Source organism: Lynx canadensis, chromosome B2, assembly GCF_007474595.2.
Source record: "Lynx canadensis isolate LIC74 chromosome B2, mLynCan4.pri.v2, whole genome shotgun sequence".
Lineage (NCBI taxonomy): Eukaryota > Metazoa > Chordata > Mammalia > Carnivora > Felidae > Lynx > Lynx canadensis.
The window spans coordinates 135,791,449-135,817,886 of NC_044307.1; the positions used below are offsets into that span (position 1 = coordinate 135,791,449).

The window sequence follows — 26,438 nt, forward strand, 5'->3', positions numbered from 1 at the left end:
GATGCGGGGCTCGAACTCACGGACCGCGAGATCGTGACCTGGCTGAAGTTGGACGCTTAACCGACTGCGCCACCCAGGCGCCCCGAAAATAATTTCTTAAAGAGACTGATTCTCTTTCTACCTGGTTTTGTCAATCTAATTAATTGGAAGAAACCCTAGTATGCAATGAAGCCATTCTATGTAATGAATAAACTGCCCACCTACGCATTAAAAACAGGTTCTGGCTATGCATCCTCGATGGGAGCTTTGAGGAAGTGCTCACTGAGGCAGTTCCTGTGATCCATGGTTCAAGAGGAGCCATAGTTGACACAGAGATCCTGGGGTCACACTGTGTGAGGAGATTAGATGGTCAGTAAGGGCAGCCGCTGTCTCCCTGCCTGCCCAGTTCCCAGCCCTGCCACCGTTCCTAGTAGATATTTATTGAATACACGCATGTTCGGTAAATGTCCCTTTTCTAGAATTAATGAAAAGGGTGCCAGTCCTGGATCATCAGTAGATGCTAAAACCATGGGCAGAAAGCTTGTTGGGGAACAAGATATTCACAAAGAGACTAAATGTCAACCCACATTTTTTCATCATGCAAATGCCATACAAATAAACTCATCCATTAACATCATCATCATCATCGTCATTTGCTAGTCTTTGTTGACATTCTGGAGACTGGCTTGGGACTAACTCACTTGATTTCCTTTTATCCTGGCTGAAGAAAATTTTTACCTCCTTATGTGCGGTCGCCATGTTGTGTATTTTTTGTTTAAAGATTTACTTATTTGAGTAATCTCTGCACCCACACAGGGCTCAAACTCACCACCCTAGGATCAAGAGTTGCATGTTCTTCCGACTGAGCCAGTCAGGAGCTCCACTCTTGTGTATATTTTAAGTTCTCAGTTCAGTCATGACCATGACCAAAATGGCCTTAATGTTCTAGTTCCCAGCTAGACTAATCTTAACATTAGCTCCTAACATCCCTTTTCTTAGAATACTTCTTTAAAGAAACTTGTAATTGTAAGTTCTTTCTATTTATAGCCCACGGATGGTCATTCTCAGGGCCCTGGGAGCGATCTCTTTGAAATGTAAACATCAAAGGAGATGGGGAGGCTTCAACTACAGAAGTATTTCTCATAGTTTTGGAGGTTGGAAGTCCATAATCAAGGTGCTGGCAAGTTTGGTCCTCCTGAGACCTCTCTCTTGGTCTCCCTCATGGCTGCCTTCTTGCTGTGTCCTCACAGGGCCCTTTCTCTGTGGGCACCCACTTCTGATTTCCCTTACCTTTCATATAAGACGCCAGACCTATTGGATTGGGGCCCCACTCTTAAGACCTCATTCATTCTTTTTAAAAAAAATTTTTTTTTCAATGTTTTTTTTTTTATTTATTTTTGGGACAGAGAGAGACAGAGCATGAACGGGGGAGGGGCAGAGAGAGAGGGAGACACAGAATCGGAAACAGGCTCCAGGCTCTGAGCCATCAGCCCAGAGCCCGACGCGGGGCTCGAACCCACGGACCGCGAGATCGTGACCTGGCTGAAGTTGGACGCTTAACCGACTGCGCCACCCAGGCGCCCCAAGACCTCATTCATTCTTAAGTACCTCCTTAAAGGCCCTGTCTCCAAATGCCCTTACCCTGGGGGTTAGGGCTTCAACCTATGACTTTGTCATAGACTCTGTCCATTACAGAAACTGACTTTGATGGGAGCTAATTAACAAACATAGATGGTCTAATTACAGACAAAAACATTTGCAAGCTCAGGAAATAACACATCCTGTTGATCAACCTCCAATACTTTCCACCACCTCTCCTACCTCTTAAACTGCCCCGTCCTTTGTTTCAGTGGAGTGGAGTTCAGGCTGACTTCTGGCCTCCCTCCTCTATTACAGTAGCCTTCAGTGAAGTCTTCCTTGCCTGTTCAACGCTGTCTAGTGCAATTTTTGCTTTGATGATGGGTATGTATAGATGTACATGGGTTATCTCTCCTGTTAACATCCATGATAAGTTTCTACATTTCAAAACCACGTCGTCCTTCTGAAAGCTATCATGTTTGTTGCGCATGACTGTGCTTTTATTTAGCAGAAATTACCTTGTTCCTTCAGAGCTCTAAGGGAATTGTATTATGTCGATGCCAGAGTAATTTTAGTAGTATACTGTGTGTGCTTCCCCCCCAATGTTTATAAGATAATTTTTTATTAATGTTTATTCATTTTTGAGAGACAGAGACAGAGCATGAACGGGGGAGGGTCAGAGAGAGGGGGACACAGAATCTGAAACAGGCTCCAGGCTCTGAGCTGTCAGCACAGAGCCCAACGGGGGGCTCAAACTCACAAACTCTGAGATCGTGACCTGAGCTGAAGTCGGATGCTCAACCGACTGAGCCACCCAGGCGCCCCAAGACAATTTTTAAACGTACAGAAAAATTGATAGAATTTTATAGTGAACCCCAATATACTGACCCCCTGAGATTCTACAGTTAACAGTTCACTAAACATGCTTTATCACATATTATCTGCCTGCCCATCCTTCCCTTCTTTCATCAACGTACCCTATTTCTGATGCATTTCAGAGTGGCAGATATTACAAAATTTGCCCTGAATGTTTCAGCATGCATCTCAGTAACTAAAATTCTCGTCTGCCTTTGAATCTGCACTCAGTTTCCCCATGACATCTTGAACTTCTGAAGAGCAGGGTCTGTCTCTGTCATCCTCATGAAAAATCTTCACTTCCTAGATCATTTTCTAACATGTAGGTATTAATATTTATCCAATGAATGTTGCCGAATTTCCTTTAACGGAATGTATAAAGTCTTTAGTGTTAGCGTTTAAACATTAAGGTTTAAAATTCAATTACCCCTAATAGAAGTGAAGACATACTGGTTTCTATTCTCGCTAAGAGAATAAATGGCCACTAAGTTTCTCACTAAATGGCCACTATTGGAGCCACACCCCTTCCCCCAACATAAGTGCTATAGGAGGGAGAGCTCTGGTCTGATAAAGGGGATCAGGAATCAAAATAGACTTTCATTGCTCTCCCGTTTTTATTAGCGTTAGTCCTGTTCAGAACTGTCATCTCCAAAATGTTTTCAGGGTAAGGTATATTGACCAGGTTCCCATCTCAGTTTTGGAGAACTGTAGGAATTGTGGCTCTGGAACTCAGCCAGAACATAGCAACCAAGTGTGCAAAAATCACAGGAGGGAATTACATGTTGTGTAGGGTTGGATTTGGGCATGAGACAATAGTGAGGGATGGTTAAGAACGGAGTTTATTTCACTTTCACATAGGAGTGTGGAGGTTGCCCTGGGCTCTGATAATTCATCATGGAGTCGAGGATCTAAGACTCCTTTTGTCTTGTCCCATTAGCCTCAGTTTGTTTTTCTTTTTAATTACTAATTAATTAGGAGAGAGAGATAGAGTATGAGCAGGGGAGGGGCAGAGAGAGAGGAAGACAGAGAATCCCAAGCAGGCTTTGCCTGGTCAGCACACAGAGCCCAGTGCAGGGCTTGATCCCATGAACCACGGGAGCATGAGCTGAGGCAAAGTCACGAGTTGGATGCTTCACTGACTATCCACCCAGGCGCCCCTCACCTTGCTTTTCATGCCACATTCCCAGATGGCTACCTGAGCTTGAGACATCTTGTCTATATTCTAGGCAGCCAGAAGGAGAGAAAGGAAGGGGGAAAGGACTTACATCAGATGTCTTTTGGGAGGATTTCTCACAATACTTTGTTTTAGGTCTTTGATGAGAGCCTGGTTACATGACTATACCTATGTACAGGGAATCTTGGGGAAACAAGGTGTGAATCGTGCAAGGTCCAGAGTCTAGCCATAAACCTGAGTTGTTAGAACCAAGAAAGAGTGGAAGCCAGATAATGGGTGGATACCAGTGCCTTACTTTTTTTTTCTTTCTTCGAGAGCTAAGATCTAGGCACCTGTTTATTTCAGGCCCAGAGCAGAGAGTAGCAGGGGGCTAGAAGTCAAATATCTTTGAGAACAAAGTTAGGGAAACAATGAGTCCAATCTTAGTTTCCTGCACGGGAGGAATTGTAGAGTTATAGAGGTTAGATCTTCAAATGGCTTGGAGGGTCAAGGGAGAAGGCTGCTTCTTAGCCCTGAGAAGTATATTTGGAGTGCGCCATTTTGGGGTGCTGGGTTCTTCTGCCCGCGACGGATAAAATGCCATACACCTGTAGCTTCCTTAGTGCTTTTGAGGCAGGGTAAGAACTCCTTTGGTTTTTAGAGAGCTGGAGGCAGACTTGTTCTGAGGACCAAATTCTGAGGACCAACACCGGGACCAAAAGGAATCAGGGAAACTTACGATGAGCAGGTTATCATCAATCGTTCATATCAACAGTTAACTACAACACAGTCATCATAATAAAATAGTAATTAATGCTGGAATATTGCCTTCAAGTTTCCTGAGCTTTTCCAATTTGATCTTCACAGTGTTTCTGTGTAGACACGATCCCCTCTTGCTGGCTTCTACGATTATGGAAGGGACATTGTGTAGAACGAGGCCAGGCTTCCGTCCTCCGCAGAGGAAGGGGAAGGTAAGCCAATGGAGGACGGTACGTCAGCGCATTTGCTCCGTAGCCAGGCCTTCGAGTACAGCCTGCTCACTGGCTCTCACACTGGTGTGCACCTTTGTACTGACTCCTGCCCGTCCCTTTGTCTAGATGATCTTTTTCTATCTGAACAAAGGGTCAAATTGCTTCAGGGCCCAGATAATGTCATCTTCCATCAAGTCTTCCCAGCCATTTCTGATGGAATTCGTTTCCTCTCTCCTATGTTCTAAAAGTTCGGGCTGCTGCCCGAATACCAGAATACCATTCTGTGTTCTAGGCAGGTATACATCTATATGGCTCTCACACCGGGTTGATTAGTTCTCTTCGGAAAGGGCACATGCTTGTTTGCCTTGACTTTCTAGGAGAAGGGTGACACATCCGAGATGTTCAGTGAATGTGTGAGGAACTAGTGTATTGAATTATTTGGGAGGTAGTGGGTGCTGAGGGTAGCATGCTGTGAGGGATTCGACAAACGCATTCACTGTATGTCTTTCAGGTCTACAGTCCATGGCCCTAACCACCTCTCCCTTCTCCTGAGTCCCCCACCCCCATCCCCTCCACCCCACCATCCTTCCTTACTGAGTGTCCTCTTGATCTATAACTAACAATCTATGTAAGAGTTCCTGCTCTTTCCTCAGAATCCTCATGTCTTGGGCAACCTTGGGTCTGAGTGGGAGAGAAGAGTCTTGGTCCTCTACTTTTCCTTGGAGCGTTTACTGGCAGCTTCCTCAGATGCCATGAGGCTCCTCTGATGGTGTCCTCAAAGTTCTGCAGGCTTTCCCTGACTCTTATCTCAGTGTCCTCTCAGCTTCCACCTGTTGCCCACTTCCAAAGCCACCTGCATGTTTTGTCACACTTCCAGGTACACAAATCTGTTATAATCGCCTGTTGTGACTTAACAGACTTCCCTCAAATTTAGTGGCTTAGAATTCCAATAATGATGTATTATCTTACATAGTTTCTGTGGGTCAAGAATTCAGGAACACGATAGCTATCAGGTTCTGGCTCAGAGTCCCCCATGAGGCTGCAGTCCAAATGCTAACTGGAGTTGCAATGATCAGAGGGTTTGACTGGGGCGGTAGCATCTGCTTCCAAGCTGGATCACTCCTGTGACTGTTGGCAGGAGGTCTCAGCTTCTCATCACAAGGAATTCTCCATAGAACTACTTGAGTGTCCTTAAGACATGAGAGCTGGCTTTCCCTAGAGTGAGAGAACCAAACGAGAATGGTGGACACTTCGATGTCTTCTGTGATCTGGACTTGGAAGTCATGTTTTAGTATTTCCATTATATCCTGAAAGTTGCAATGTCATCCCTGTTGAGCGTGAGAGGAGCTTACATGGGAGGATGGATGCCAGGAGGCATTTTGTGGGCCAGCCTCCACCATTCCTTTACTGGGATCATCCTTGTCTTTGTGGGTCTGGCCCTGTGGTCAGAGGGGGGCAGGACACAGCAGGAGCAGGACTCAGAATCCAGAAGGAATGCTTAAAACAGGAGTCATTTGGAGTGGGATTGGGATTGAGGAAAATATAAGGAAATTTTTTTTCTATGTACCCTGAACTAGTAGGATCACATAGGGGATCAATAGAGAGTGCCTTAGTCACTCTAAGAGCTGGCAATTACCAGGACCCCCCAGTGGGATGAGAGACAACTCCCCGTGGTCAGGAGAGAAAGAGGAGGTGAAGCAATGGCTTCCAGTTGTTTCAATTATTATTGACATGACTTGAGGTCTGTTCTTCCCATCATCCTCAGGTCTTCAGTCAAGAAACAGTGTTTGTTGAAGAGCCTAAGGAAACTCTGCTTGGGTTTGGGCTCTTTCCAGTCTCTGCACACCCAAGAACTTCTCCCATCTTCAGAGTTAGAGAATACCACAATTCAATCTCCTCAGAATTCCTGAGCTTCTCCTCACAACAACCAATGTATCTGGCCCTGCATTTTGTTCCAAAACAAAACACCCCAAACAAATATATTTCCTTTGTATTTTTTATTTTTTAAATTTAAAAAAAATTTTTTAATATGAAATTTATTGTCAAATTAGTTTCCATACAAAACCCAGTGCTCATCCCAACAGGTGCCCTCCTCAATACCCATCACTCACCCTCTCCTCCCTCCCACTCCCCATCAACCCTCAGTTTGTTCTCAGTTTTTTTAAGAGTCTCTTATGCTTTGGCTCTCTCCCTCTCTAACCTCTTTTCTTTTTTTCTTCCCCTCCCCCATAGACTTCTGTTAAGTTTCTCAGGATCCACATAAGTGAAAACATATGGTATCTGTCTTTCTCTGTATGACTTATTTCACTTAACATAACACTCTCCAATTCCATCCATGTTGCTACAAAGGGCCATATTTCATTCTTTCTCATTGCCACGTAGTATTCCATTGTGTATATAAACCACAATTTCTTCATCCATTCGTCAGTTGATGGACATTTAGGCTCTTTCCATAATTTGGCTATTGTTGAGAGTGCTGCTATAAACATTGGGGTACAAGTGCCCCTATGCATCAGCACTCCTGTATCCCTTGGGTAAATTCCTAGCAGTGCTATTGCTGGGTCATAGGGTAGCTCTATTTTTAATTTTTTGAGGAACCTCCACACTGGTTTCCAGAGTGGCTGCACCAGTTTGCATTCCCACCAACAGTGCAAGAGGGTTACCGTTTCTCCACATCCTTGCCAGCATCTATAGTCTCCTGATTTGTTCATTTTAGCTACTCTGACTGGCGTGAGGTGATATCTGAGTGTGGTTTTGATTTGTATTTCCCTAATGGGAGCGACGTTGAGCATCTTTTCATGTGCCTGTTGGCCATCTGGATGTCTTCTTTAGAGAAGTGTCTATTCATGTTTTCTGCCCATTTCTTCACTGGATTATTTGTTTTTTGGGTGTGGAGTTTGGTGAGCTCTTTATAGATTTTGGATATTAGCCCTTTGTCTGATATGTCATTTGCAAATATCTTTCCCCATTCCGTTGGTTGCCTTTTAGTTTTGTTGATTGTTTCCTTTGCTGTGCAGAAGCTTTTTGTCTTCATGAGGTCCCAATAGTTCATTTTTGCTTTTAATTCCCTTGCCTTTGGGGATGTGTCAAGTAAGAAATTGCTGTGGCTGAGGTCAGAGAGGTTTTTTCCCGTTTTCTCCTCTAGGGTTTTGATGGTTTCCTGTCTCACATTCAGGTCCTTTATCCATTTTGAGTTTGTTTTTGTGAATGGTGTAAGAAAGTGGTCTAGATTCATCCTTCTGCATGTTGTGTCCAGTTCTCCCAGCACCATTTGTTAAAGAGACTGTCTTTTATCCATTGGATATTCTTTCCTGCTTTGTCAAAGATTAGTTGGCCATACTTTTGTGGGTCTAGTTCTGGGGTTTCTATTTTATTCCATTGGTCTATGTGTCTGTTTTTGTGCCGTACATTTCCTTTGTATTAGGAGGATGTCCTTTGTTCTCAAAAACCTAAAGGAACTGATATATCTGCTGAGGGAGACAGACAGTACAACTTGTGAAACTACTCTGGTCAAAGACTTTAAGACACAAAGGAAGGCATGCTTGATTCTCTCCAAGAGGGTAGTGAAGACTTCATGAGAGGTGCATCCTGGGGAGAAATAACATTTAACTAGGTGGGAAAACGGGGAAAGTGATTTCTGGAGAAAGAGATGATCACATACTAAAGAGCTTAGGGGCATCCATGATCTGAGAATCCTGAATAAGATCAGGATGCCTGGATCTTGAGTTATTGTGGAAGAAGATCTCATAGAGAAGAAAGGTATCAGGAGGATAGGTGGGAGATGTCTGGAATCATAGATGCTGCACGGAGAAGAATCCAAAAATCATCCCAACAATAATCCATCTATCCATCCATCCATCCATCCATTTTTGCATTTCCTAACATATATTTTCTCTCCTTACACCCCAACACAGCACAAAAGAGGTAGTTATTATTAGTTTTTAGTGGGGTGCAGAATAAGAAGATACTCTGGGACAGACCCAACGTTGTCTACAAGCTGCTTGCCCATCAGGCGTACATTCCGAGAGATTTCATGGTGCCTGAAGTATCAATGGCAGATAAGGATGACTTTTTTTTCCCCCCATTTTTCACATTGGAGCAGGTTTCCTTTAGATTAACAGTTTTTAAATGAATTTTTTAAAAATTTTGATATAATAGGGGCACCTGGGTGGCTCAGTTGGTTAGGCAACCGACTTCGGCTCAGGTCACGATCTCACAGTTTGTGGGTTCGAGGCCCGCGTCGGGCTCTGTGCTGACAGCTCGGAGCCTGGAGCCTGCTTCAGGTTCTGTGTCTCCCCCTCTCTCTACCCCTCCCCTGCTCACACTCTGTGTCTGTCTCTCAATAATAAATAAACATCAAAAAAATTAAAAAAAATTTGACATAACTATAAATTATGTGTATAAATTCATACAGTTGTTGGAAATAATATAGAGGAGTCCCAGGTATTCTTTTTCTAGTTTCTCCCAAAGGTACCAGATTACAAACACTATGGTGGAGTGTCACGGCCAGGATATTGGCCCTGATACAATGCACATCTTATTCCAATTAAGGATGATATTTGGAGCCTTTGGCAGCCTCTATAGGTAGGTCACAGTGTAGACCTTTAGGATTTGGAGCAGGACCCTGCCCTCACCTACAGATAACTGCCCTCCTTTTGAAAAACAAATCTTGGCCCGTGCTGGGCCTTAATGGGGGGCTTGAATCACCATGTGACCTGAACTGCCCATTATCAGTTTGGTGTTTTCTGACCCAACAAGCCATAAAGTTGGGCACACGCAGCAGCTTTCCATCATCAAATGGAAGTGGGACGTGCATGATCTGGCCTGATCAGGCCCTGAAGACACAAAGAAGTTATGCGAAGAAGTTGCCTGAAAGCCCACGGTCCCCACTCCTGCCACACTGCCTTCTCTCTCCCAGCCTGCACCGAACGTCTCATGGAAAGTTCCCTACTGTCAGTGGACAGAGGAAGAGAAGACGTGGGCCTGGTTTTCAGACGGTTATGTAAGATATGCGGGTGCCCCCTGAAAGTCACAGCTTCAGCATCACAGCCCTTCTCTGGAATATTCCTGAAGGACAATGGGTAAAGGAAATTTTCTTAGTGGGCAGAACTTGAGGCACTATGCCAGGCTGTACACTTTGCCTGGAAGGAGAAATGGACAGATATGCAATTATATACCAATTTTTGGGCTGTGGCCAATGGTTTGGCTGGATGGCCAGGGATTGGAAAATCCAATTGGAAACTTGGTGACAAAGAGATTTGGGGGAGAAGTATGTGGAGAGAATTCTCTGAAAACACAAGGGTATTTGGGTGTCATGTGAATGCTCACCAAAGGGTGACCTCAGAACAGGAGGATTTTATTTTTATTTTATTATTTTTAATATCATTTACTGTCAAATTGGCTAACATACAGTGTGTGTAAAGTGTGCTCTTGGGCCAAAGCATAAGAGACTCTTAAAAACTGAGAACAAACTGAGGGTTGATGGGGGGTGGGAGGGAGGGGAGGGTGGGTGATGGGTATTGAGGAGGGCACCTTTTGGGATGAGCACTGGGTGTTGTATGGAAACCAATTTGACAATAAATTTCATATATTGAAAAAAAAAGTGTGCTCTTGGTTTTTGGGGTAGACTCCCGTGGTTCGTTGCTTACACACAACACCCAGTGCTCATCCCAAAGGACAGGAGGATTTTAATCAAATGGCTGGGATGACCCATTCTGTGAATATCAGTCAGCCTGTCTCCCCAGGCACCCCGCATTGCCCAGCGGGCTCATGAACAAAGCAGCTATGGTGGAAGGAATGGATGTTACGTGCTGGGCATTCCCCAAGGCTGACCTGGCTGTGCCCACTGCTGAGTGCCCAATCTGCCAGCAGCAGAGACTAACACTGAGCCGTGACATGGCTCCCTTCCTCAGGGTGATGAGCCAGCTGGCATGTGGATCCCACTGGAACACTTCCACCATGGAAAGGTGCAGCATTCTCGTTTTTGAAATAGATACTTACACCGTGGATATCGATTTGCCTTCTTTGCATGGAGTGCTTTTGCCAAAACTGCCGTCCATGGCCTTGTATACTTCCTTATCCACTCTCACTGTGTTTCATGCGCTGTTGCTTCTGATCAAGGAACTCACTTCACAGGAGACAAAATGTGGCAATGGGCCCACGCTCCTGGAATCCACTGGTCTCACCATGTTCTCCATTCCGAAGCAGCCGGGTTGGCAGGATGGTAGAATGGCCTTTTAAAAACTGAGTTACAGTGCCAGCTAGGTGGCAATCCCTTGTGGGGCTGGGGCGAGGTCCTCCCGAAGGCTGTGTATGCTGTGATCCCACTCCTCTCCCTGGGCTTAAACCCTGGACCCTCTCCTCTTAGCTCCTGGATGGAGTTCTCTTACCGGTGGTGCCTCACATGGAGCCACCATGCTGCTCCCACCAAATGGGAGTAATGCCCCTGACAGGTGCGCCTACCCCTCTCCTCCCCCAAGGAATCTGTGCTGAGTCAGGCTGGCTTTTCTAAAACTCTTTAGCATCGGGGTGTTTGGGTGGCTCTGCCGGTTAAGCATCCGACTCTTGGTTTCTCCTCAGGTCAGGATCTCACAGTTTGTGAGATACAGTCCCGCGTCGGGGTCCTCCTCCCTGACAGTGTGCAGCCTGCTTGGGATTCTCTCTCCCTCTCTCTCTGCCCCTCCCCTGCTCGCTCGCTCTCTCTCTCTCAAAACTTAAAAACAAGCAAAACACAGATGCTAATACAGCACATGCAGTTAACAAAAGCAAAAACAAACAAAAAAACCAACAAAAACCCAACCGTCTAGCATCAAGAGGTCTTAAGACTTAGCTTCCCACCCTGCACTCCCATCCTTGTCCTCTCGCTCCCATCTCCTGGAAGTACTTCTTTTCCTGTTTTTAACGGTTAATTAATTATCCTAGAGAGAGAGAGAGAGAGAGAGAGAGAGAACACGAGCCCGAGAGCAGGGGAGGGGCAGAGAGTGTGCGAGACAGAGAACCCCAAGCCAGCTCCAAACAGACACTTCCACACTGAAGCAGGAAACTGACAGCGCAGAGCTCGGGTTGGGGCTGAGGGGGGGGGGGGGCGGGTGCGAGAACTCAGGAATCGTGAGATCATGACCTGAGCCAGAAATCATGACAGAGATCAGGACCTGAGCTACCCAGGCGCCCTGGCTGGCAGTACTTTTCGACCAAGTTCCCTTTTCTCCATCTTTTTTTTTTCTCCATCTTCTTTTAAAAAAAATTTTTTTTAATGTTTTATTTATTTTTGAGACAGAGAGACAGAGCATGAGCAGGGGCAGAGAGAGGGGAGGGGCAGAGAGAGGGGAGGGGCAGAGAGAGAGGGAGACAGAATCCGAAGCAGGCTCCAGCCTCTGAGCTGTCTGCACGGAGCCCCGCTTCGGGCTCGAACTCACGAACCGTGAGATCATGACCTGAACCAAAGTCGGACGCTCAACCGACTGAGCCACCCGGGCGCCCCCCCCCCCCGCCCCCGCCTTTTCTCCGTCTTCTGGTCCAGAGACGCCAGGGCAGAAGAGGCTGAGGAAGGCTGCTAAGCAGGTGACTGGCTCCGCCCACAGGAGCCTCTACTCCTCCCACACCCATATTAGGGCAAGCTGCGCTCGTCCCACCCTCAGAGGAAGTCGGACCTCTTAGACGCCGGTTTTCTCCAGCTCGGAGTTGCTAGAGGACTCCCATCCGCCCTGCCGCGCTTTTCACGCCGCCCTCCCGCTGCCGACCATGGCTCGGCTTGGGGACACCACCCTCCGTCTTTGTCTCCTGCTCCGGTTTCTGCTAACAGATTCAGCGCCTCGCGGCTGTGAGTTCAGAGGTAGAACCTGGGCGGGGGGCAGTGCGGCGGTCGGGAGGAGCATTAAGACTTGGAAGGAGTTGCGGTGTGCCCCGAGGGGTTCTGGAGCCTTCTCGCCGGGTGGCGTTCCGTCCTCCTCCTCAATTATTCCCCTGCCGGCTTGTTCCGCGTCCGCGGCGTCTGCGGGTCGTGGGTTCCCGGGACCCGGAGAGGTAACTGTAAATGGGCAGTTTCCTCCGAAAGCGCTGCTGCGGCCGGGTGGACCCGGTGGGGGCGGGGCAGCAGAGCCGGAGCAGGGGGAGGGAAAGACGGCCTCCTCGCGGAGCCTAAGCCGGAGTCTCAGCCCCTGAGCCCCGGGCTTTGGGCAGGACGGAGGGCGATCCCTCAGCGAAGGAACTGCCAGATAAACCTGCCCCGCGACGCGGCTCACACAACTCTGCCCGCACGAGTCTCCATTCCCGTTACCGGAGCACTTGGACTTCTCAGTTCACTGCCCCCCTCCCCCCCTTTACCCCCCCGCCCCCTCCCCCCCCCCCCGCGTCCGGCTCCAGAAGCTCTTCCACCAGCCACGTCCCAGCACCTCCCAGCTCAGAGTGGGCAGGTCTGATATCCTATGGCCAGAGACCTCCTGGCTACCAGACCCCTGGACCTCACCTGCAGCCTCTTACTCCGTGTGACTTTCCCTGCTGCAAGTGGCATTGCCTGGCTCCAACACAGTAAAGGTCTCTTCCCGATATTCCAATGGGGATGTCACAAAGTGCACAGAGCACCTTTTCCTAACACAATACCTCTATGTCACAGCTTCTACAGGGTCCTATGACCGAGGAAGCAGGTTCAGCCACACTCATTCATCCAGGGATTGTTATGGCCGCTTCCCTGCTACAAGAGCACTGTCGGTTACTTACAGCAGAGACCCGGGAAAAATCTTTGCACCGGGCTGGCATTTATTTATTTTTATTTTTTTATTTTTAAAAAAATTTTTTTCAATGTTTATTTATTTTTGGGACAGAGAGAGACAGAGCATGAACGGGGGAGGGGCAGAGAGAGAGGGAGACACAGGATCGGAAACAGGCTCCAGGCTCCTAGCCATCAGCCCAGAGCCCGACGCGGGGCTCGAACTCACGGACCGCGAGATCGTGACCTGGCTGAAGTCGGACGCTTAACCGACTGCGCCACCCAGGCGCCCCCGGGCTGGCATTTAAATGAAAATAGAAGAGGGCTCCTTCATACCCTTGCATTCAGAGAGGTTTTGATGTTGGTACTCCTCTCTCTCACTGCATCCAGGATAAGTACTTTTTAAACATTCTATTTGGAGAGAAGAGAAGGCCGTGTAAGAGTACTGTACTTGAATTTCCTTGCAACCTAGCCCCCAACCCACAAGTAATTCAACTGCAAAGATTTTTCACTCCTGGGACAGAGGTGGGGGATGTGAAAGGACCACATGGTGATGTGGGTACCTGAGCCAAATGGTGTCGCTGTGAACAGGGGCTGGGAGAGGTGTCTTTTCACCCCCTGCCCTGCACCAGCTCAATAACAGGGGCCCCTGAGGACGCTTTCGATCCCTGTGGATGGTGTCAACTCACGCAGTAGGTTTACGCAGTGAAAACGTCCCGGTGGTCTCTGCTCCCCAGAGTACGCTCACCCCTGTAAATGACCACATGACTCTTTGGGGAAGGCCAGCAGGAAGCATTGCTCTTGCTGTTGACCTGAAGGGTCCCTCCTGATTGGAACCTGGCTTCTGCTTCTAGTAAAGAGTTGCAGTTCTGAGAGGCGGCTCCGTTCTGGAACCTGGGCAGAGGATCCAGAGTCTCTGTGGGGTCACCGCTTTCAGCTTCCTCCTCATCCATCTTGGGGATTGGTCTTAGTTTTTATTGTTTAACTCCAGCAGTCTTCGGGTTGGCTGTCCAACTACTTTGCCTTTACAGTCATGTGTTCTGTGAGCCAGAGGGATGGACAGCTTTCTGTGGGTCAGGCCCCTGGCTGCTTTCCAGCGTCTAGGATCATTCTAGGATCGTTTCAATCGTTGCCGCCTCCCTGCTTCGGACAGTTGAGCGCCTATACCTCAAATCTATTATATCAGGACTTCCCACCGCCAATACCACTGGGAGCCTGATTCTGCAACACCGTCCCATTACCGCCAAGCTTCTGCCTTCAAAGATAGCCATCACTAAGCTTCTTTTGTTTTATTTAGAGAGAGAGAGAGAGAGAGAGAGAGAGAGAGAGTGTGGGCGCAAATGGGGGAGGGGCAGAGAGAGAAGAGAGACAGAGAAGGAGAGAGAAGGAATCCCATGCAGGCTCTGCACTGTCAGTGCAAAGCCCGATGCAGGGCTCGAGCCACAAACTGGGAGATCATGACCTGAGCCAAAGTTGCACACTTAACTGACTGAGCCACCCAGGCGCCCTGCCATGACTAAGCTTCTTCAGGATTTTGGTGCCTTCTCACCATGCACTGTTTTTTGGTTTCTGTTTTTTGAATGTTATTAAAATCCAAGCTAACATAGGGCGTAATAATGGTTTCAGGAGTAGAATGTAGGGATTCATCAATTACATGTAACACCCATGCTTGTCCCAACAGGTGCCCTCCTTAATGCCCACCACCCATTCAGCCCATCCCCCCACCCATTACCCCTCCAGCAACCCTCAGTTTCTTCTCTGTATTTCAGTCTCTTATGGTTTGCCTCCCTCTCTGTTTGTATCTTATTTTTCGTTCCCTTCCCCTATGTTCATGTTGTGTTTCTTAACCTTCCACATATGCGTGAAATCATATACTTATCTTTCTGTGACTTATTTTGCTTAGCATAATATGCTCTAGTTCCATCCACATGGCTGCAAATGGCAAGATTTCATTCCTTTTGATCACCAAGTAATATTCCATTTATTTATAAAGTATATACATTTATATATATTTATACATTTATATATAAATGCATAGTGTATTTATACTAGATCTTCTTTATCCGTTTGTCACTCGATGGACATCTGGCCCATTCCATAATTTGGCTATTGTGGATAGTGCTGCTAAAACACTGGGGTGCATGTGCCCCTTAAAATCAGCATTTTGGTATCCTTTGGAGCGGTACCTAGTAGTGCAACTAAGGGGTCATAGGCTAGTTATACTTTTAATTTTTTGAGGAACTTCCATATTGTTTTCCCTACTGGCTGCACCAGTTTGCAGTCCCAGCAGCAGTGAAAAAGGCTTTACCTTCCTCCACATCCTTGCCAATAGCTGATGTTTCCCCAGTTGATGATTTTCGCCATTCTCACTGGTGTGAGGTGGTGTCTCATTGTACTTCCCTGATGATGTGTGATGTTGAGCATCTTTTCATGTGCCTGTTGGCCATCTGGATGACTTCTTTGGAAAAGTGTCTGTTCGTGTCTTTTACCTCTTTCTTCACTGGATTATTTGTTTCTTGGGTGTTGAGTTTGGTAAGTTCTTGATAGATTTTGGATAGTAACCCTTTATCGGATATCTCATTTGCAAATATCTTCTCTCGTTCCGTCCATGGACTTTTAGTTTTGTCGAATGTGCGGAAGGAAACAGACCTCGTCTTGATTAGGTCCCAACAGTTCATGTTTGCCTTTGTGTTCCTTGCCTCCAGAGACATGTCAGGTAAGAAGTTTTTGCAGCCGAGGTCAAAGAGATTGTAGCCTGTTTTCTCCTCTAGGATTTGGATGGTTTCCTGTCCCACATTTAGGTGGTTTTTTTAATCCATTTTGAGTTTATTTTGTGTATGATGTAAGAAAGTGGCCCGGGTTCGTTCTTCTGCACGGGCTGTCCAGTTTTCCTAACACCATTTGCTGAAGAGACTTAATTGCCACTGGATAGTCTTCCCTGCTTTGTCAAAGATTAGTTGGCCGTATGTTTGTGGGTCTATTTCTGGGTTTTCTGTTCCGTTCCTTTGATCTGTGTGTCTGTTTTTGTGCCCGTACTATACTGTCTTGATGATTACAGCTTTGTAAGCCAGCTTAGAGTCTGGAATTGTGATGCCTCCAGCTTTGGTGTTCCCTTTCAACAGTGCTTTGGATATTCGGGTCATTTCTGGTTCCCTGCAAATTTTGGAATTGTTTGTTCTAGCTCTGTGAAGAATGCTGGTGTCCGTTTGATAGGGATTGCATTGAATATGCAGGTGGCTTTGGGTGGTGTTGACATTATAACAATATTTCCTCTTTCAATCCACGAGCATGGGATGTTTTTCTACTTCTTTGTCCTCTTGAATTTCTTTCCGAGATTTCTGTACTTCGCAGCATATAGATCTTTCACCTCTTTGGTGAATTCATTCCTAGGTATTTTATGGTTTTCAGTACCATGGGGTTGATTCCTTGATTGCTCTTTCTGCTGCTTCATTATTGGTGTAGACAAACGCCACAGATTTCTGTACATTGACTTATATCCTGCAACTTTGCTGAATTCATGTATCAGTCGTAGCAGGTTTTTGGTGGAGTCTTTTGGGTTTTCCACAGAGAGTATCATGTCATCTAGGAAGCATGAAAGTTTGACTTCTTCCTTGCTGATTTGAATGCCTTTTATTTCTTTTTGTTGTCTGATCGTTGAGGCTAGGACTTCCAACGCTATGTTGAACAACGGTGGTGACAGCGGGCATCCCTGTCATGTTCCTGACCTTAGGGGGAAAGCTCTCAGTTTTTCCCCCTTGAGGATGATACCAGCGGTGGGTGTTTCCTACCTGGCCTTTGTGATCTTGGGGTATGTTCCTTCTATCCGTCCTTTCTTGTGGGTTTTCATCAAGAAGGATACTGTATCTTGTCAAATGCTTTTTCTGTATCTGTTGAGAGGATCGTGTTCTTGTTCTTTCTCTAATTAATGTGAGGTACCATGTTGATTGATTTGTGGCTATTGAAGCAGCCTTGCATCCCAGGAATAAATTCCACTTGATCGTGGCGAGTACTTCTTTTAATGGATTGTTGGCATGGGTTGGCTAGTAACTTGTTGAGAATTTTTGCATCCATGTTCATCGGGGAAATGGCTCTGTAGTTCTCCTTCTCAGTGGGACCATGCATTTTTTATGAGTTTCATTGAGAGTCCTCCAGACCGCTCCGTGAGCATAGTTGATGGGCATATTTTTGGTTTTGTTTCGGCATTTCTTACTACATTTGTTCTGTCATATGCACTTCTCCGGGCCTTTTTAATCCCTTACCACTATCTGTCATGGAATTCCTGATATTCTAGTCTGTGCCGTGTGGACCATCCTTCTTTCCAAGCCTCCAAGGCCCATCCTAATGGTAGATGATCACCATGACCAGGCCTGTGCTAAATGCTGGGACCCAGGATTGCAAATCTCTCTTCTCTGACTTTGGATCCTGTCCTCACCCTTCCCCGCCCTGACTCAGCTCCTCAGGAGTAGGCCCCCTCACGGTCTCTCATCTTATTAAAAAAATTTTTTTAATGTTTGTTTCTATTTAATAATTTAATTTTATAATAATTTTATTTAAGAATTATTTTATTTAATAATTTAATGTTTAATGTTTGTTTATTTTTGAGAGAGAGAGAGAGAGAGAGAGAGAGAGAGCGCATGAGTGGAGGAGGGGCAGAGAGAGGGAGACACAGAATCCGAAGCAGGCTCCAGGCTCTGGGCTGTCAGCACTGAGCCCGACGCGGGGCTCGAACTCACGAGCCGTGAGATCATGACCCGAGCTGAAGTCGGACGCTCCGCTGACTGAGCCACCCCGGCGCCCCTCATCTTCTGAGAGACACTGGGATAGATCCTGACCGTCAGCCGGCATGTAGACCTCTTCTTCCCATGGCCAGCGTAGCACGTGCCTGAATTGATTAAAGACTGAGTGACGCTGGATATCAGCCTGGTAGACACAGGGGACATGTCCCTGGCTCTATGGTTTCTGGTCAGGCAGAGGAATCCCGATCCTTGGTCCTTTTCCAAGAAGGGAAGTGCGCCAGCCTTCAATGGTTAGGGGCGAGGGGCTGTGCAGGGGCCGCCTTTGCTCTGCTAGGCCAGCCCTGCAGAGATACAATGACTGTCACATGGGTGGGAGAGGCACGCCTCTGGGTCTGTTCTTCCAACCCCAACCCTAACTTACGTTTTCATTTGCAGATGCTCTTTCTCCTGCCTTTGAATTCCCCATCACACCAAAGCCCAATCCCGGAGAACCATGGTGTGAGATTCGAGGCAAGGTCAATGGAAACACGTTTCTGTATTACGCCTGTGGGAACAAGAAGGTCGAAGTCTTTGGTCCTCTGGGGAGGAATGTGAATGACATAGTGTTTTGGGAGAGACAGACCGAAACTCTGAAAGACCTGGCAGAAGAGCTCAAGAAGAAACTACTTGACTGGAAAGCAGCGGATTTTACACCCAGTGGTAAGTCGGAAAGGCCCAGGGCAGAAGTAGAACAGTTTGTAGGGCCAGGGACCTATTGTGTTCACGTACAACTTAGACATGGGTCCCACACGCGTGGCCCAGCAGCCAGGGCAGTGAAGAGGGACAGAACAGGACCAAGAAGGGTGAAGGGGAGCCGAGGAGTGGACAGCGGGTGGGACAAGGGATCGGTCAAGACCAGAGGCTGACCTCATGCCCATGGTGGGGGTGGGGGACAGACTCTCTCTCCCTGCAGGGCAGGATGGTGTGTGTGCGTGGGGACAACGGACGCACCAGCGGATCCTGGGAGTTTCACATCAATGAACAGATGTCCTACTTCTTTAACTCAGAGAGTGGAAATTGGACACTTTGTCCTAGAGGCCGACAGATAAAGGCCTCATGGGAGAGTGACAGAGATTTGACCAATTCCCTCATGAAGATCTCAGTTGGAGATTGTAACAAGTGGCTTGAGCGAATACTGATGCACTGGGATGAACTGTGGGAGACAACAGGTAACTCAGAAGACTGGATGGAGTTGTTCTCTTGAAATCGGGCCTACCTTCTCCACTGTAGTGTGCGTGTGTGTGTGTGAGAGAGAGAGAGAGAGAGAGAGAGAGACAGAAACAGAGCCAGAGAAGGTGATCCATCCATGGTGAATTTCTTTAGGGGAGAGTAATGGCCACATTATGTTCTAGCGTCCTTCCTTTCCCTTCTCAACTCCTGAAATCTCTTCCTTGCTGCATGTCCTTTAGTTTTCTGGGATTTCTTGGATTCCCTCTTGGCCCCAAACATGAGGGTGTCAGTCTGATTCCAGAGATTCCTTCTCGCTCTTCCCTTTCCTGAGAATCATTGATCTTCTCATCTCATCTTGTCTCTGGCCGGGGATCATTCCTGGCCACGTGCACTGTTAGCTCCAGAGAGGGGGTCAACTGTCACCACCCTCATGCTCCGTGACCACCTCTTCTGCCACAGCAGGAGTGACCAGTTATGTTGGAACCCGTGCTTCCCCCTTTAGCTGTGCGAGGTCCTTCGGGACAGGTCCCGTGTCTTTCCTCGGTTCCCGCCCCAGAACCTGTCACAGCAGCTGCCACGATGTAGAGTGACAGAAAGCATCTGCAGCGTGGGATCATCTGCGGCAGGAGGAGCGGAGGGCGTATCTCTTCCGATTTAAGTCTGAAACAGGATTTGGGGTCTGAAACCCTCTTGTGTTTCCATTTCAGCCCCGCCAGGCACGCAGCAAGTCACGGCCCAGTCCGGGGCCACGGCCCTCAGACCCATCACCTGGATCCTCCCTGTGATTCTCAGCCGCTTAATCATAACTCGCATCCAGGCAGAGTCTTTTAGAGTGACAGGTACTGAGAGCAGATGGAGCGGGAAGGGAGGGGCAAATGGCCTGGTGTGAGGACAGGGACAGGTGACTCCCCCGCCCGACCCTGCCCACTCACTGAACCTTGTCATCGCAGAAGTGAGACGAGGTGATGAGTTCCCCTGTCAGTTGTTAGCAGTAACGTGGACAAGCTCAGCCCTGAGTTGTCATAAGGCCTCACTGTTAAGGCCGCTGAGAAAGGGGAGGGGCCCCCCAATGCATAAGGCCTGTTGACGCTAAGGAGATCTAGCAAGGTCAGGCCCGACTCAGACCTGATTCTAGATTGAAGAGAGTCAATTTGGCCCAGTGCGGGTGGTGTGCGGGGAGAGGGACACACCGCTTGGGCAGTACTCACATTGGAGCACGAGAGGCGTGGTGGCTCCACGTGATGTCTCAGGGGAGGCGACTCCATCCAGGGGCCTACGAGGAGAGGCACCAGTGTCTGTTCCGGGGGAGGGAGTGGGAAGGCCGGGCAGAGGCAACTGGAAAGCCTGGAGTTGCGTGCTGTGTTCCCCCAGACGGTGGCTTGGGTCTTAGCATGTGAGGCAGAAAGTGAACAGTGGAGACTGTGCATGGCAAGATGTAGAAGCGTGGGGAATCCGGCTCAGGCTGCTGCAGGCACTGGCAGCTCGCTTCCTGTAGACCTCAGATCCAGAGCCACTGAGCACCCCTGCTTGGAGCAGAGCTGACCCGGGAGACGGGGGGACAGAGCGGGCCCGGGAGATGGGGGGGCAGAGCTGACCCGGGAGATGGAGGGGCAGAGCTGACCCAGGAGATGGGGGAGCAGTGCTGACCCGGGAGATGTGGGAGCAGAGCTGACCTGGGAGATGGAGGGGCAGAGCTGACCCGGGAGATGGGGGAGCAGAGCTGACCCAGGAGATGGGGGGGCAGAGCTGACCCGGGAGATGGGGGGGCAGAGCTGACCCGGGAGATGGGGGAGCAGTCCGTCCCTGCCTCTATGGCCTTCACACCCATCGCCTCAGGTTATCACCATGATCACTCTGGCCATCCCCACATGGAAACCTGAACACGTCCTTGCCTGGTGTCTAGGCGGGCAGCCGGTATTGTGGGCACAATGGGGGGACATAGGGGACCAGTGGTCCCTGACTGCTGGGGAGGTCTTAGCCTGGTAGCAGGATGGGGAGACCCCCAGACTCTCATTCTGCTCGATCCACAGACACCTTTTCCCATTCAAGGAGAAAATAGACTAAGACCTCCTACTCTACACAGTCCCCATGTAGAAAAATGAATTCCAAGTGACCATCGTTCCTCACGGTCCTAAGGCTGTGGGAAAGTGGATGAAGCCTGTACTAGTGTGCTGAACCTGTCTCTACTCAAGAGCATAGGGAATAGAGCAAACTCTGTGATTTAACAGATATTTAGGAAATTAGTTCTGGGCAGATTCACTAGGAGCATATTCAGGAAAGGCAACGCTGTGTCGTTTGGAGGACGAGACACTCAAGGGAGGGTATTATGCTAAGTGAAATTAGAGAAAGACAAAAATCATATGACTTCACTCATATGAGGACTTCAAGAGACAAAACAGATGAACATAAGGGAAGGGAAATAAAAATAATATAAAAACAGGAACGGGGGCAAGACAGAAGAGACTCATAAATATGGAGAACAAACTGAGGGTTATGGGAGGGGTTGTGGGAGGGGGGATGGGCTAAATGGGTAAGGGGGCACTAAGGAATCTACTCCTGAAATCATTGTTGCACTATATGCTAACTAATTTGGATGTAAATTTAAAAACAAAATTCAAGAAAAAGATGCATGCTATGACTTCAATCTTCTTGAATTTGTTGAGTCTTGATTTGTGGGCTAATAAGTTATCTATTCTGGAGAATGTTCCATGTGTACTTGAAAAGAATGTGCATTCTGCTGTTTTAGGATGGAGTGTTCTGAATATACTATTAAATACATCTGGTGCAGCGTCATTCAAAGCCATCATTTCTTCATTCATTTTCTGTTTAGATGACCTGTCACTTGATGTGAGTAGGGTGTTAAAGTCCCCTACTATTATTCTGTTATTATCTAATAGTTCTTTAATATTTGTTATTAACTGTTTTATGTATTTGTGTGCACCCATTGGGGTGCATAAATGTTTACAATTGTTATATCTCCTTGTTGGATTGTCCTCTTTATGATATTATATGTAATTATATATAATCAATATATAATTATATTAGTATTATATAAATATGTTTATTAATATCATTATCATATTCCTTCTTTTTTTCTTATTATTTTTCTTTTTTTTAATGTTTATTTATTTTTGAGAGCGAGAAGGACAGAGTGTAAGTGGACAAGGGGCAAAGAGAGAGAGAGACAAAGAATCCGAAGCAGGCTCTAGGCTCCGAGCTGTCAGCACAGAGCCTGATGCGAGGCTTGAACCCAAGAACCGTGATAATGACCTGAGCTGAAGTCGGACGCTTAACCGACTGAGCCACCCAGGCGCCCTGCAAGTGCACAAGTCTTAATTCAATCTGGATGAACGGCAGTTAGCTATCTTATCATCTATGTTTTCTAGCAGATTTTTTGCCCTTGCAGCCAGACTTGCAGGCAAGCAGTGGGGAAAAGTTTGGGGCACCTGAGGGAAGAATTTATATTGCCATGTTTCCTTACCAGTGAGGTGCCAAACCCATCTATACTATGATCTGATTTCACCTTCTACCTGACATTTCCACATGTTAGCTTTAGCCTACTTTAGCACCTTCACTTTCATACTGTCTCAATCATGCAGCCATTAAACCAACATTTAAATAACTTAAAATCGGGGCACCTGGGTGGCTCAGTCGGTTAAGCATCTGACTTCGGCGTATGTCATGATCTCAGTTTGTGCATTCCAGCACCACGTCGGGCTCAGCTGCTGACAGTGTGGAGCCAGCTTGGGGATTCTCTTTTGCGCTCTCTGTGCCCCTCCCCCACTCACGCTTTTTCTCTCTCTCAAAATAAATGCATAAACTTAATAAATGAATACATAAATCTAGATATTGATTCATAAATAACTAACTTAAAATTCACAATTCACACCAATGTGGTGATGAAGGGGAAGGTCTTCACCTCTTGAATCTGATAGAGTTCTGAATCTTGGTTAGGGCTCTATTTCCACCTACCCAAAGAGACTCCAGTGACAGAGATGTTAAGGGGGGCTGCCCATCCTTCACAGCAAGAGAGACCCCAGCCCTGGCCTTCAGGGCAGGCAGGGCTAACACCTGAATTAGGAGACCAGGGGGGGCACCCTCAGCAGGAGCAAGCACTGGATTATTGCATCATCTCCCACTAATGTCTTATTTCATTCCTACTTGAGTTTAGGAAACCACCCAGCCAATGACTCATAGTGGTTTTTTTTTTTTTTTTTTTTTTTTTTGATTCATAGTTCTATGCAGACATTCCTCCCTAGTTGTGAGTGTATGACCAAGAGCCACTGGCTCTCCTGGGCTTTTGTATGCTGGCCCACACTGCAGCTTTTGGAGTCGGCAGCCTCCCTAGTCACATGAGCCAAGCCCTTCTTATCTGTCTACACCTCATACTGGTTCTATTTGTCAGGGGAGCTCTGACTGAAATAGGAGGGTAAGGAAGACTGAATGGAAGGTAGTATTTGTGCCCCCCTTTCCTGAGTTCCAGGCTGTTGGCCCATGTAATCCAGAACACCTGACCGAGGAATGTGCCAGAACACAAAGCCTAGAGGCATGATGGTGAGGACCTCAGGGTATTTGTTGGAGGGTAAGAAATGGGATGGGAGGCTGTGAGGGAAATCCCTTGGCAGCCATGAGTTTGGAGCAGGAAAGTATTTGGGCACATGCACGTACACACATACACACACGCACATACATACACGTGCATGCATGCACGCATGCACCCCCCCCACACACACACACACACATACACGGCTTGGAGGGCGATCTCACTGCAAAAGAGCTGATTCAGTTGCCTGCCTCTCCTGCACCAAAGTGAGGGTCAGGCTCCATAGAGATCAGTGTGCACAACTCCGATCCGGAACTTAGCGGCTTTCCTGTCCATGAGGCCCTGGGCTGGCCATGCTGAGGACGTGGAGGAGACAGAAGCTGCCGAAGGCCGGAGCACAGAGTCCGAAGGGGACAAAGAGGGAGGACCCGCCTTGAAAAAATGACCAGGCTGTGTTCCGAGTCACTTACCTTGTCACATCAAATTCTGAAACACGAGTGTTTCTTAAATTCCCATTTTTTGTAACGATAAAAATTTTTGAAACAGGCCTGAACTATAAAGAAGTTGCAAGTCCTGTACAGACGCTTCTCTTCCTGAACCATATGACAGTAAGCGGTCACACCAATGTCCTCCCAGTTTTCGTGATGTACTTTGGGATGTATTTCCCACCCACCGGGACATTCTCCCGCATCACCACGGATCATCCCATACTGAGTCAGGGCCCCTGACCACCGCCTCGTCCTCAGACTCTGCTTCAAGTTCCAACAGTGTCCATCATGGTCACAGACAGGGATGGACTTAGGCATTTTCCATTTCCTGGGTGTGCTGAAAATGGGGGTTACAGAGTTTTATGTGCCTTTTTGGTTGATTGCTTTAATTTTTACACGTAGGTAGAGAGATTTAGATTCACGAGGCCACTGTTAGGGGATGTCAGCCAGATGTCCTCAAATATACATTTGAAAGCTGTGTTCCCCTGGTGTTCGGGTCTGTCTTTGTATCACTTTGGAAAGTCCTTCTGATTATTTAGTCTTAAGCAGAGAGAAACAAATCTCTTAACATGGTGTATATGTTGTACTTCACTCGGATATCATATTGCTAATGGTTGCTACGGCACGTAACACCGCAGCGAAAACACATACATCTCCACGCTTTTTGGTCTCCGTGTTTTCCAGCCTGGAAGGAACACTGGGATTGCCGTGCAGTGGGCTGAACATCAACTACTGTCTGGACGTGATGAAATAGAGGGCAAATGAGTGATTCCATTTATACTCCTACCAACACCTAAGAGAACTCGTGTTAGTCTATTTCCTGTCCACCACTTGCTATAGATATATTTAGGATGTTGTCAAAAAGTAAACCAATAATAAAATAAAATTTTGTCCGTTTGATGCCTGTGTGGGGCCTCCCATTGTTATTTGTGTTATCTTGATTATTGAGGATGTGTTCAATGATTTCATAGGCTTATTTATCATCTGGAACTTGCTCTAAGCCCTTGCACAACTCTTAGAATGACTTATGTATCTGTAGGAGCTCTTTATATATTCTGGATACCAATCCTTTGCTCATGGAAGAATAACTTAATTTTTAGAAGCAGATCTGTTTCTGCCAGGAAGATTCACTGTGCACTGAAGGAGGTGACTCAGCGGGGAGAGACGACAGGAGAGTCACTCCTGTAGATGGGGGATCAGGGGAAATCAGAAAGATTCTCGATTACTTCATATTCAAATGTTTGTTTGCAGTTGGCATGTTGGATTTGCATTGTTTGCACTGGGACCCACAGATGGCTCCTTGAAATGTGATTTTGGAGTGAGCCTTAAAGTCTCTGCTTCCACAAGAAATCTAGCAGAATCACCAGTTATATTTACCCCACAAAGTGAGGAAGAGCAAGGAGTTCTTTATGGGATAAAACACAAATTCCGAGTTAACTACCATTTTTATTACAGTGATATTTTATTTAAATATATTTACATAGAAATTACTGCAGAGAACTATCACATATACATTGTTCTCTTTAGACGTCAATGAGGTCATTTATCAGAAAAAAAATCCCTGAGTTTCCATAACTTCAAATGATATTTTTTGGCACAAGTGTCTGCAAGAACAAGGCCAAAGTGCATAGAAGAATCTGATATTCCACAACCAAAGGACGAGATGGAAAACGTTCTCTTTGTTGAGATTCCTTAGTCAAGCATTTAAACATTTCAGAGCAAGAATTCCATCACTTTGGGGCGCCTGGGTGGTTCAGTCAGTTAAGTGTCCGACTCTGGCTCAGGTCATGATCTCAGGGTTCGTGAGTTCCAGCCCCACGTCGGGCTCTCTGCTGTCAGCGTGGAGGCTGCCTCAGATCCTCTCTCTCCCTCTGTCTCTCTGCCCCTCCCCCGTGCATGCTCTCGCTCACAAGAAACATTTGAAAATAAATAAATAAAATAATTCTATCACTTAGTATCAAAAGAAAATGAAATAACATACTAAGAAAAGTGCTAAATAAAAGTGCATTCCCCAAATGCATGAATGGACATGGATGTTACATGTGCTGCACCATGTGGTCTGATTTCTCTGGATTCTTTTTGGTTTTTTCATTTTTTTTTAAAAACATTTATTTATTTTTGAGACAGAGAGAGACAGAGCATGAGCGGGGGAGGGTCAGAGAGAGAGGGAGACACAGAATCCGAAACAGGCTCCAGGCTCCGAGCAGTCAGCACAGAGCCCG

The 26,438-nt window shown here is 47.0% G+C and overlaps 1 protein-coding gene across 2 annotated transcripts; it reads left to right on the forward strand.

The window, feature by feature from the left end:
- Positions 1 to 12,185: 12,185 nt before the first annotated feature.
- LOC115514517 (UL16-binding protein 1-like) lies at positions 12,186 to 25,095 on the forward strand. 2 transcript variants are annotated; one of them, XM_030316581.1, is made up of 5 exons: positions 12,186 to 12,367; positions 18,412 to 18,675; positions 18,912 to 19,184; positions 19,893 to 20,024; positions 24,901 to 25,095. In XM_030316581.1, exons 1-5 carry the CDS (start codon positions 12,277 to 12,279, stop codon positions 24,936 to 24,938), a joined length of 798 nt encoding a protein of 265 aa, XP_030172441.1. In that variant the 5' UTR covers positions 12,186 to 12,276; the 3' UTR covers positions 24,939 to 25,095. The 2 variants fall into 2 exon arrangements, with proteins under 2 accessions (XP_030172441.1, XP_032449154.1); XM_032593263.1 differs by having other exon boundaries at positions 12,186 to 12,355.
- The last annotated feature ends 1,343 nt before the right edge of the window (positions 25,096 to 26,438 follow it).

Bases quoted from the DNA above. Each gene is read 5' to 3' on its own strand.
- LOC115514517 (XM_030316581.1), top strand. From the start codon at position 12,277: ATGGCTCGGCTTGGGGACACCACCCTCCGTCTTTGTCTCCTGCTCCGG. The intron at 18,676-18,911 runs GTAAGTCGGAAA...GGTGGGGGACAG, and splicing joins AGCGGATTTTACACCCAGTG to ACTCTCTCTCCCTGCAGGGC. The intron at 20,025-24,900 runs GTACTGAGAGCA...CGTGTTTTCCAG, and splicing joins AGAGTCTTTTAGAGTGACAG to CCTGGAAGGAACACTGGGAT.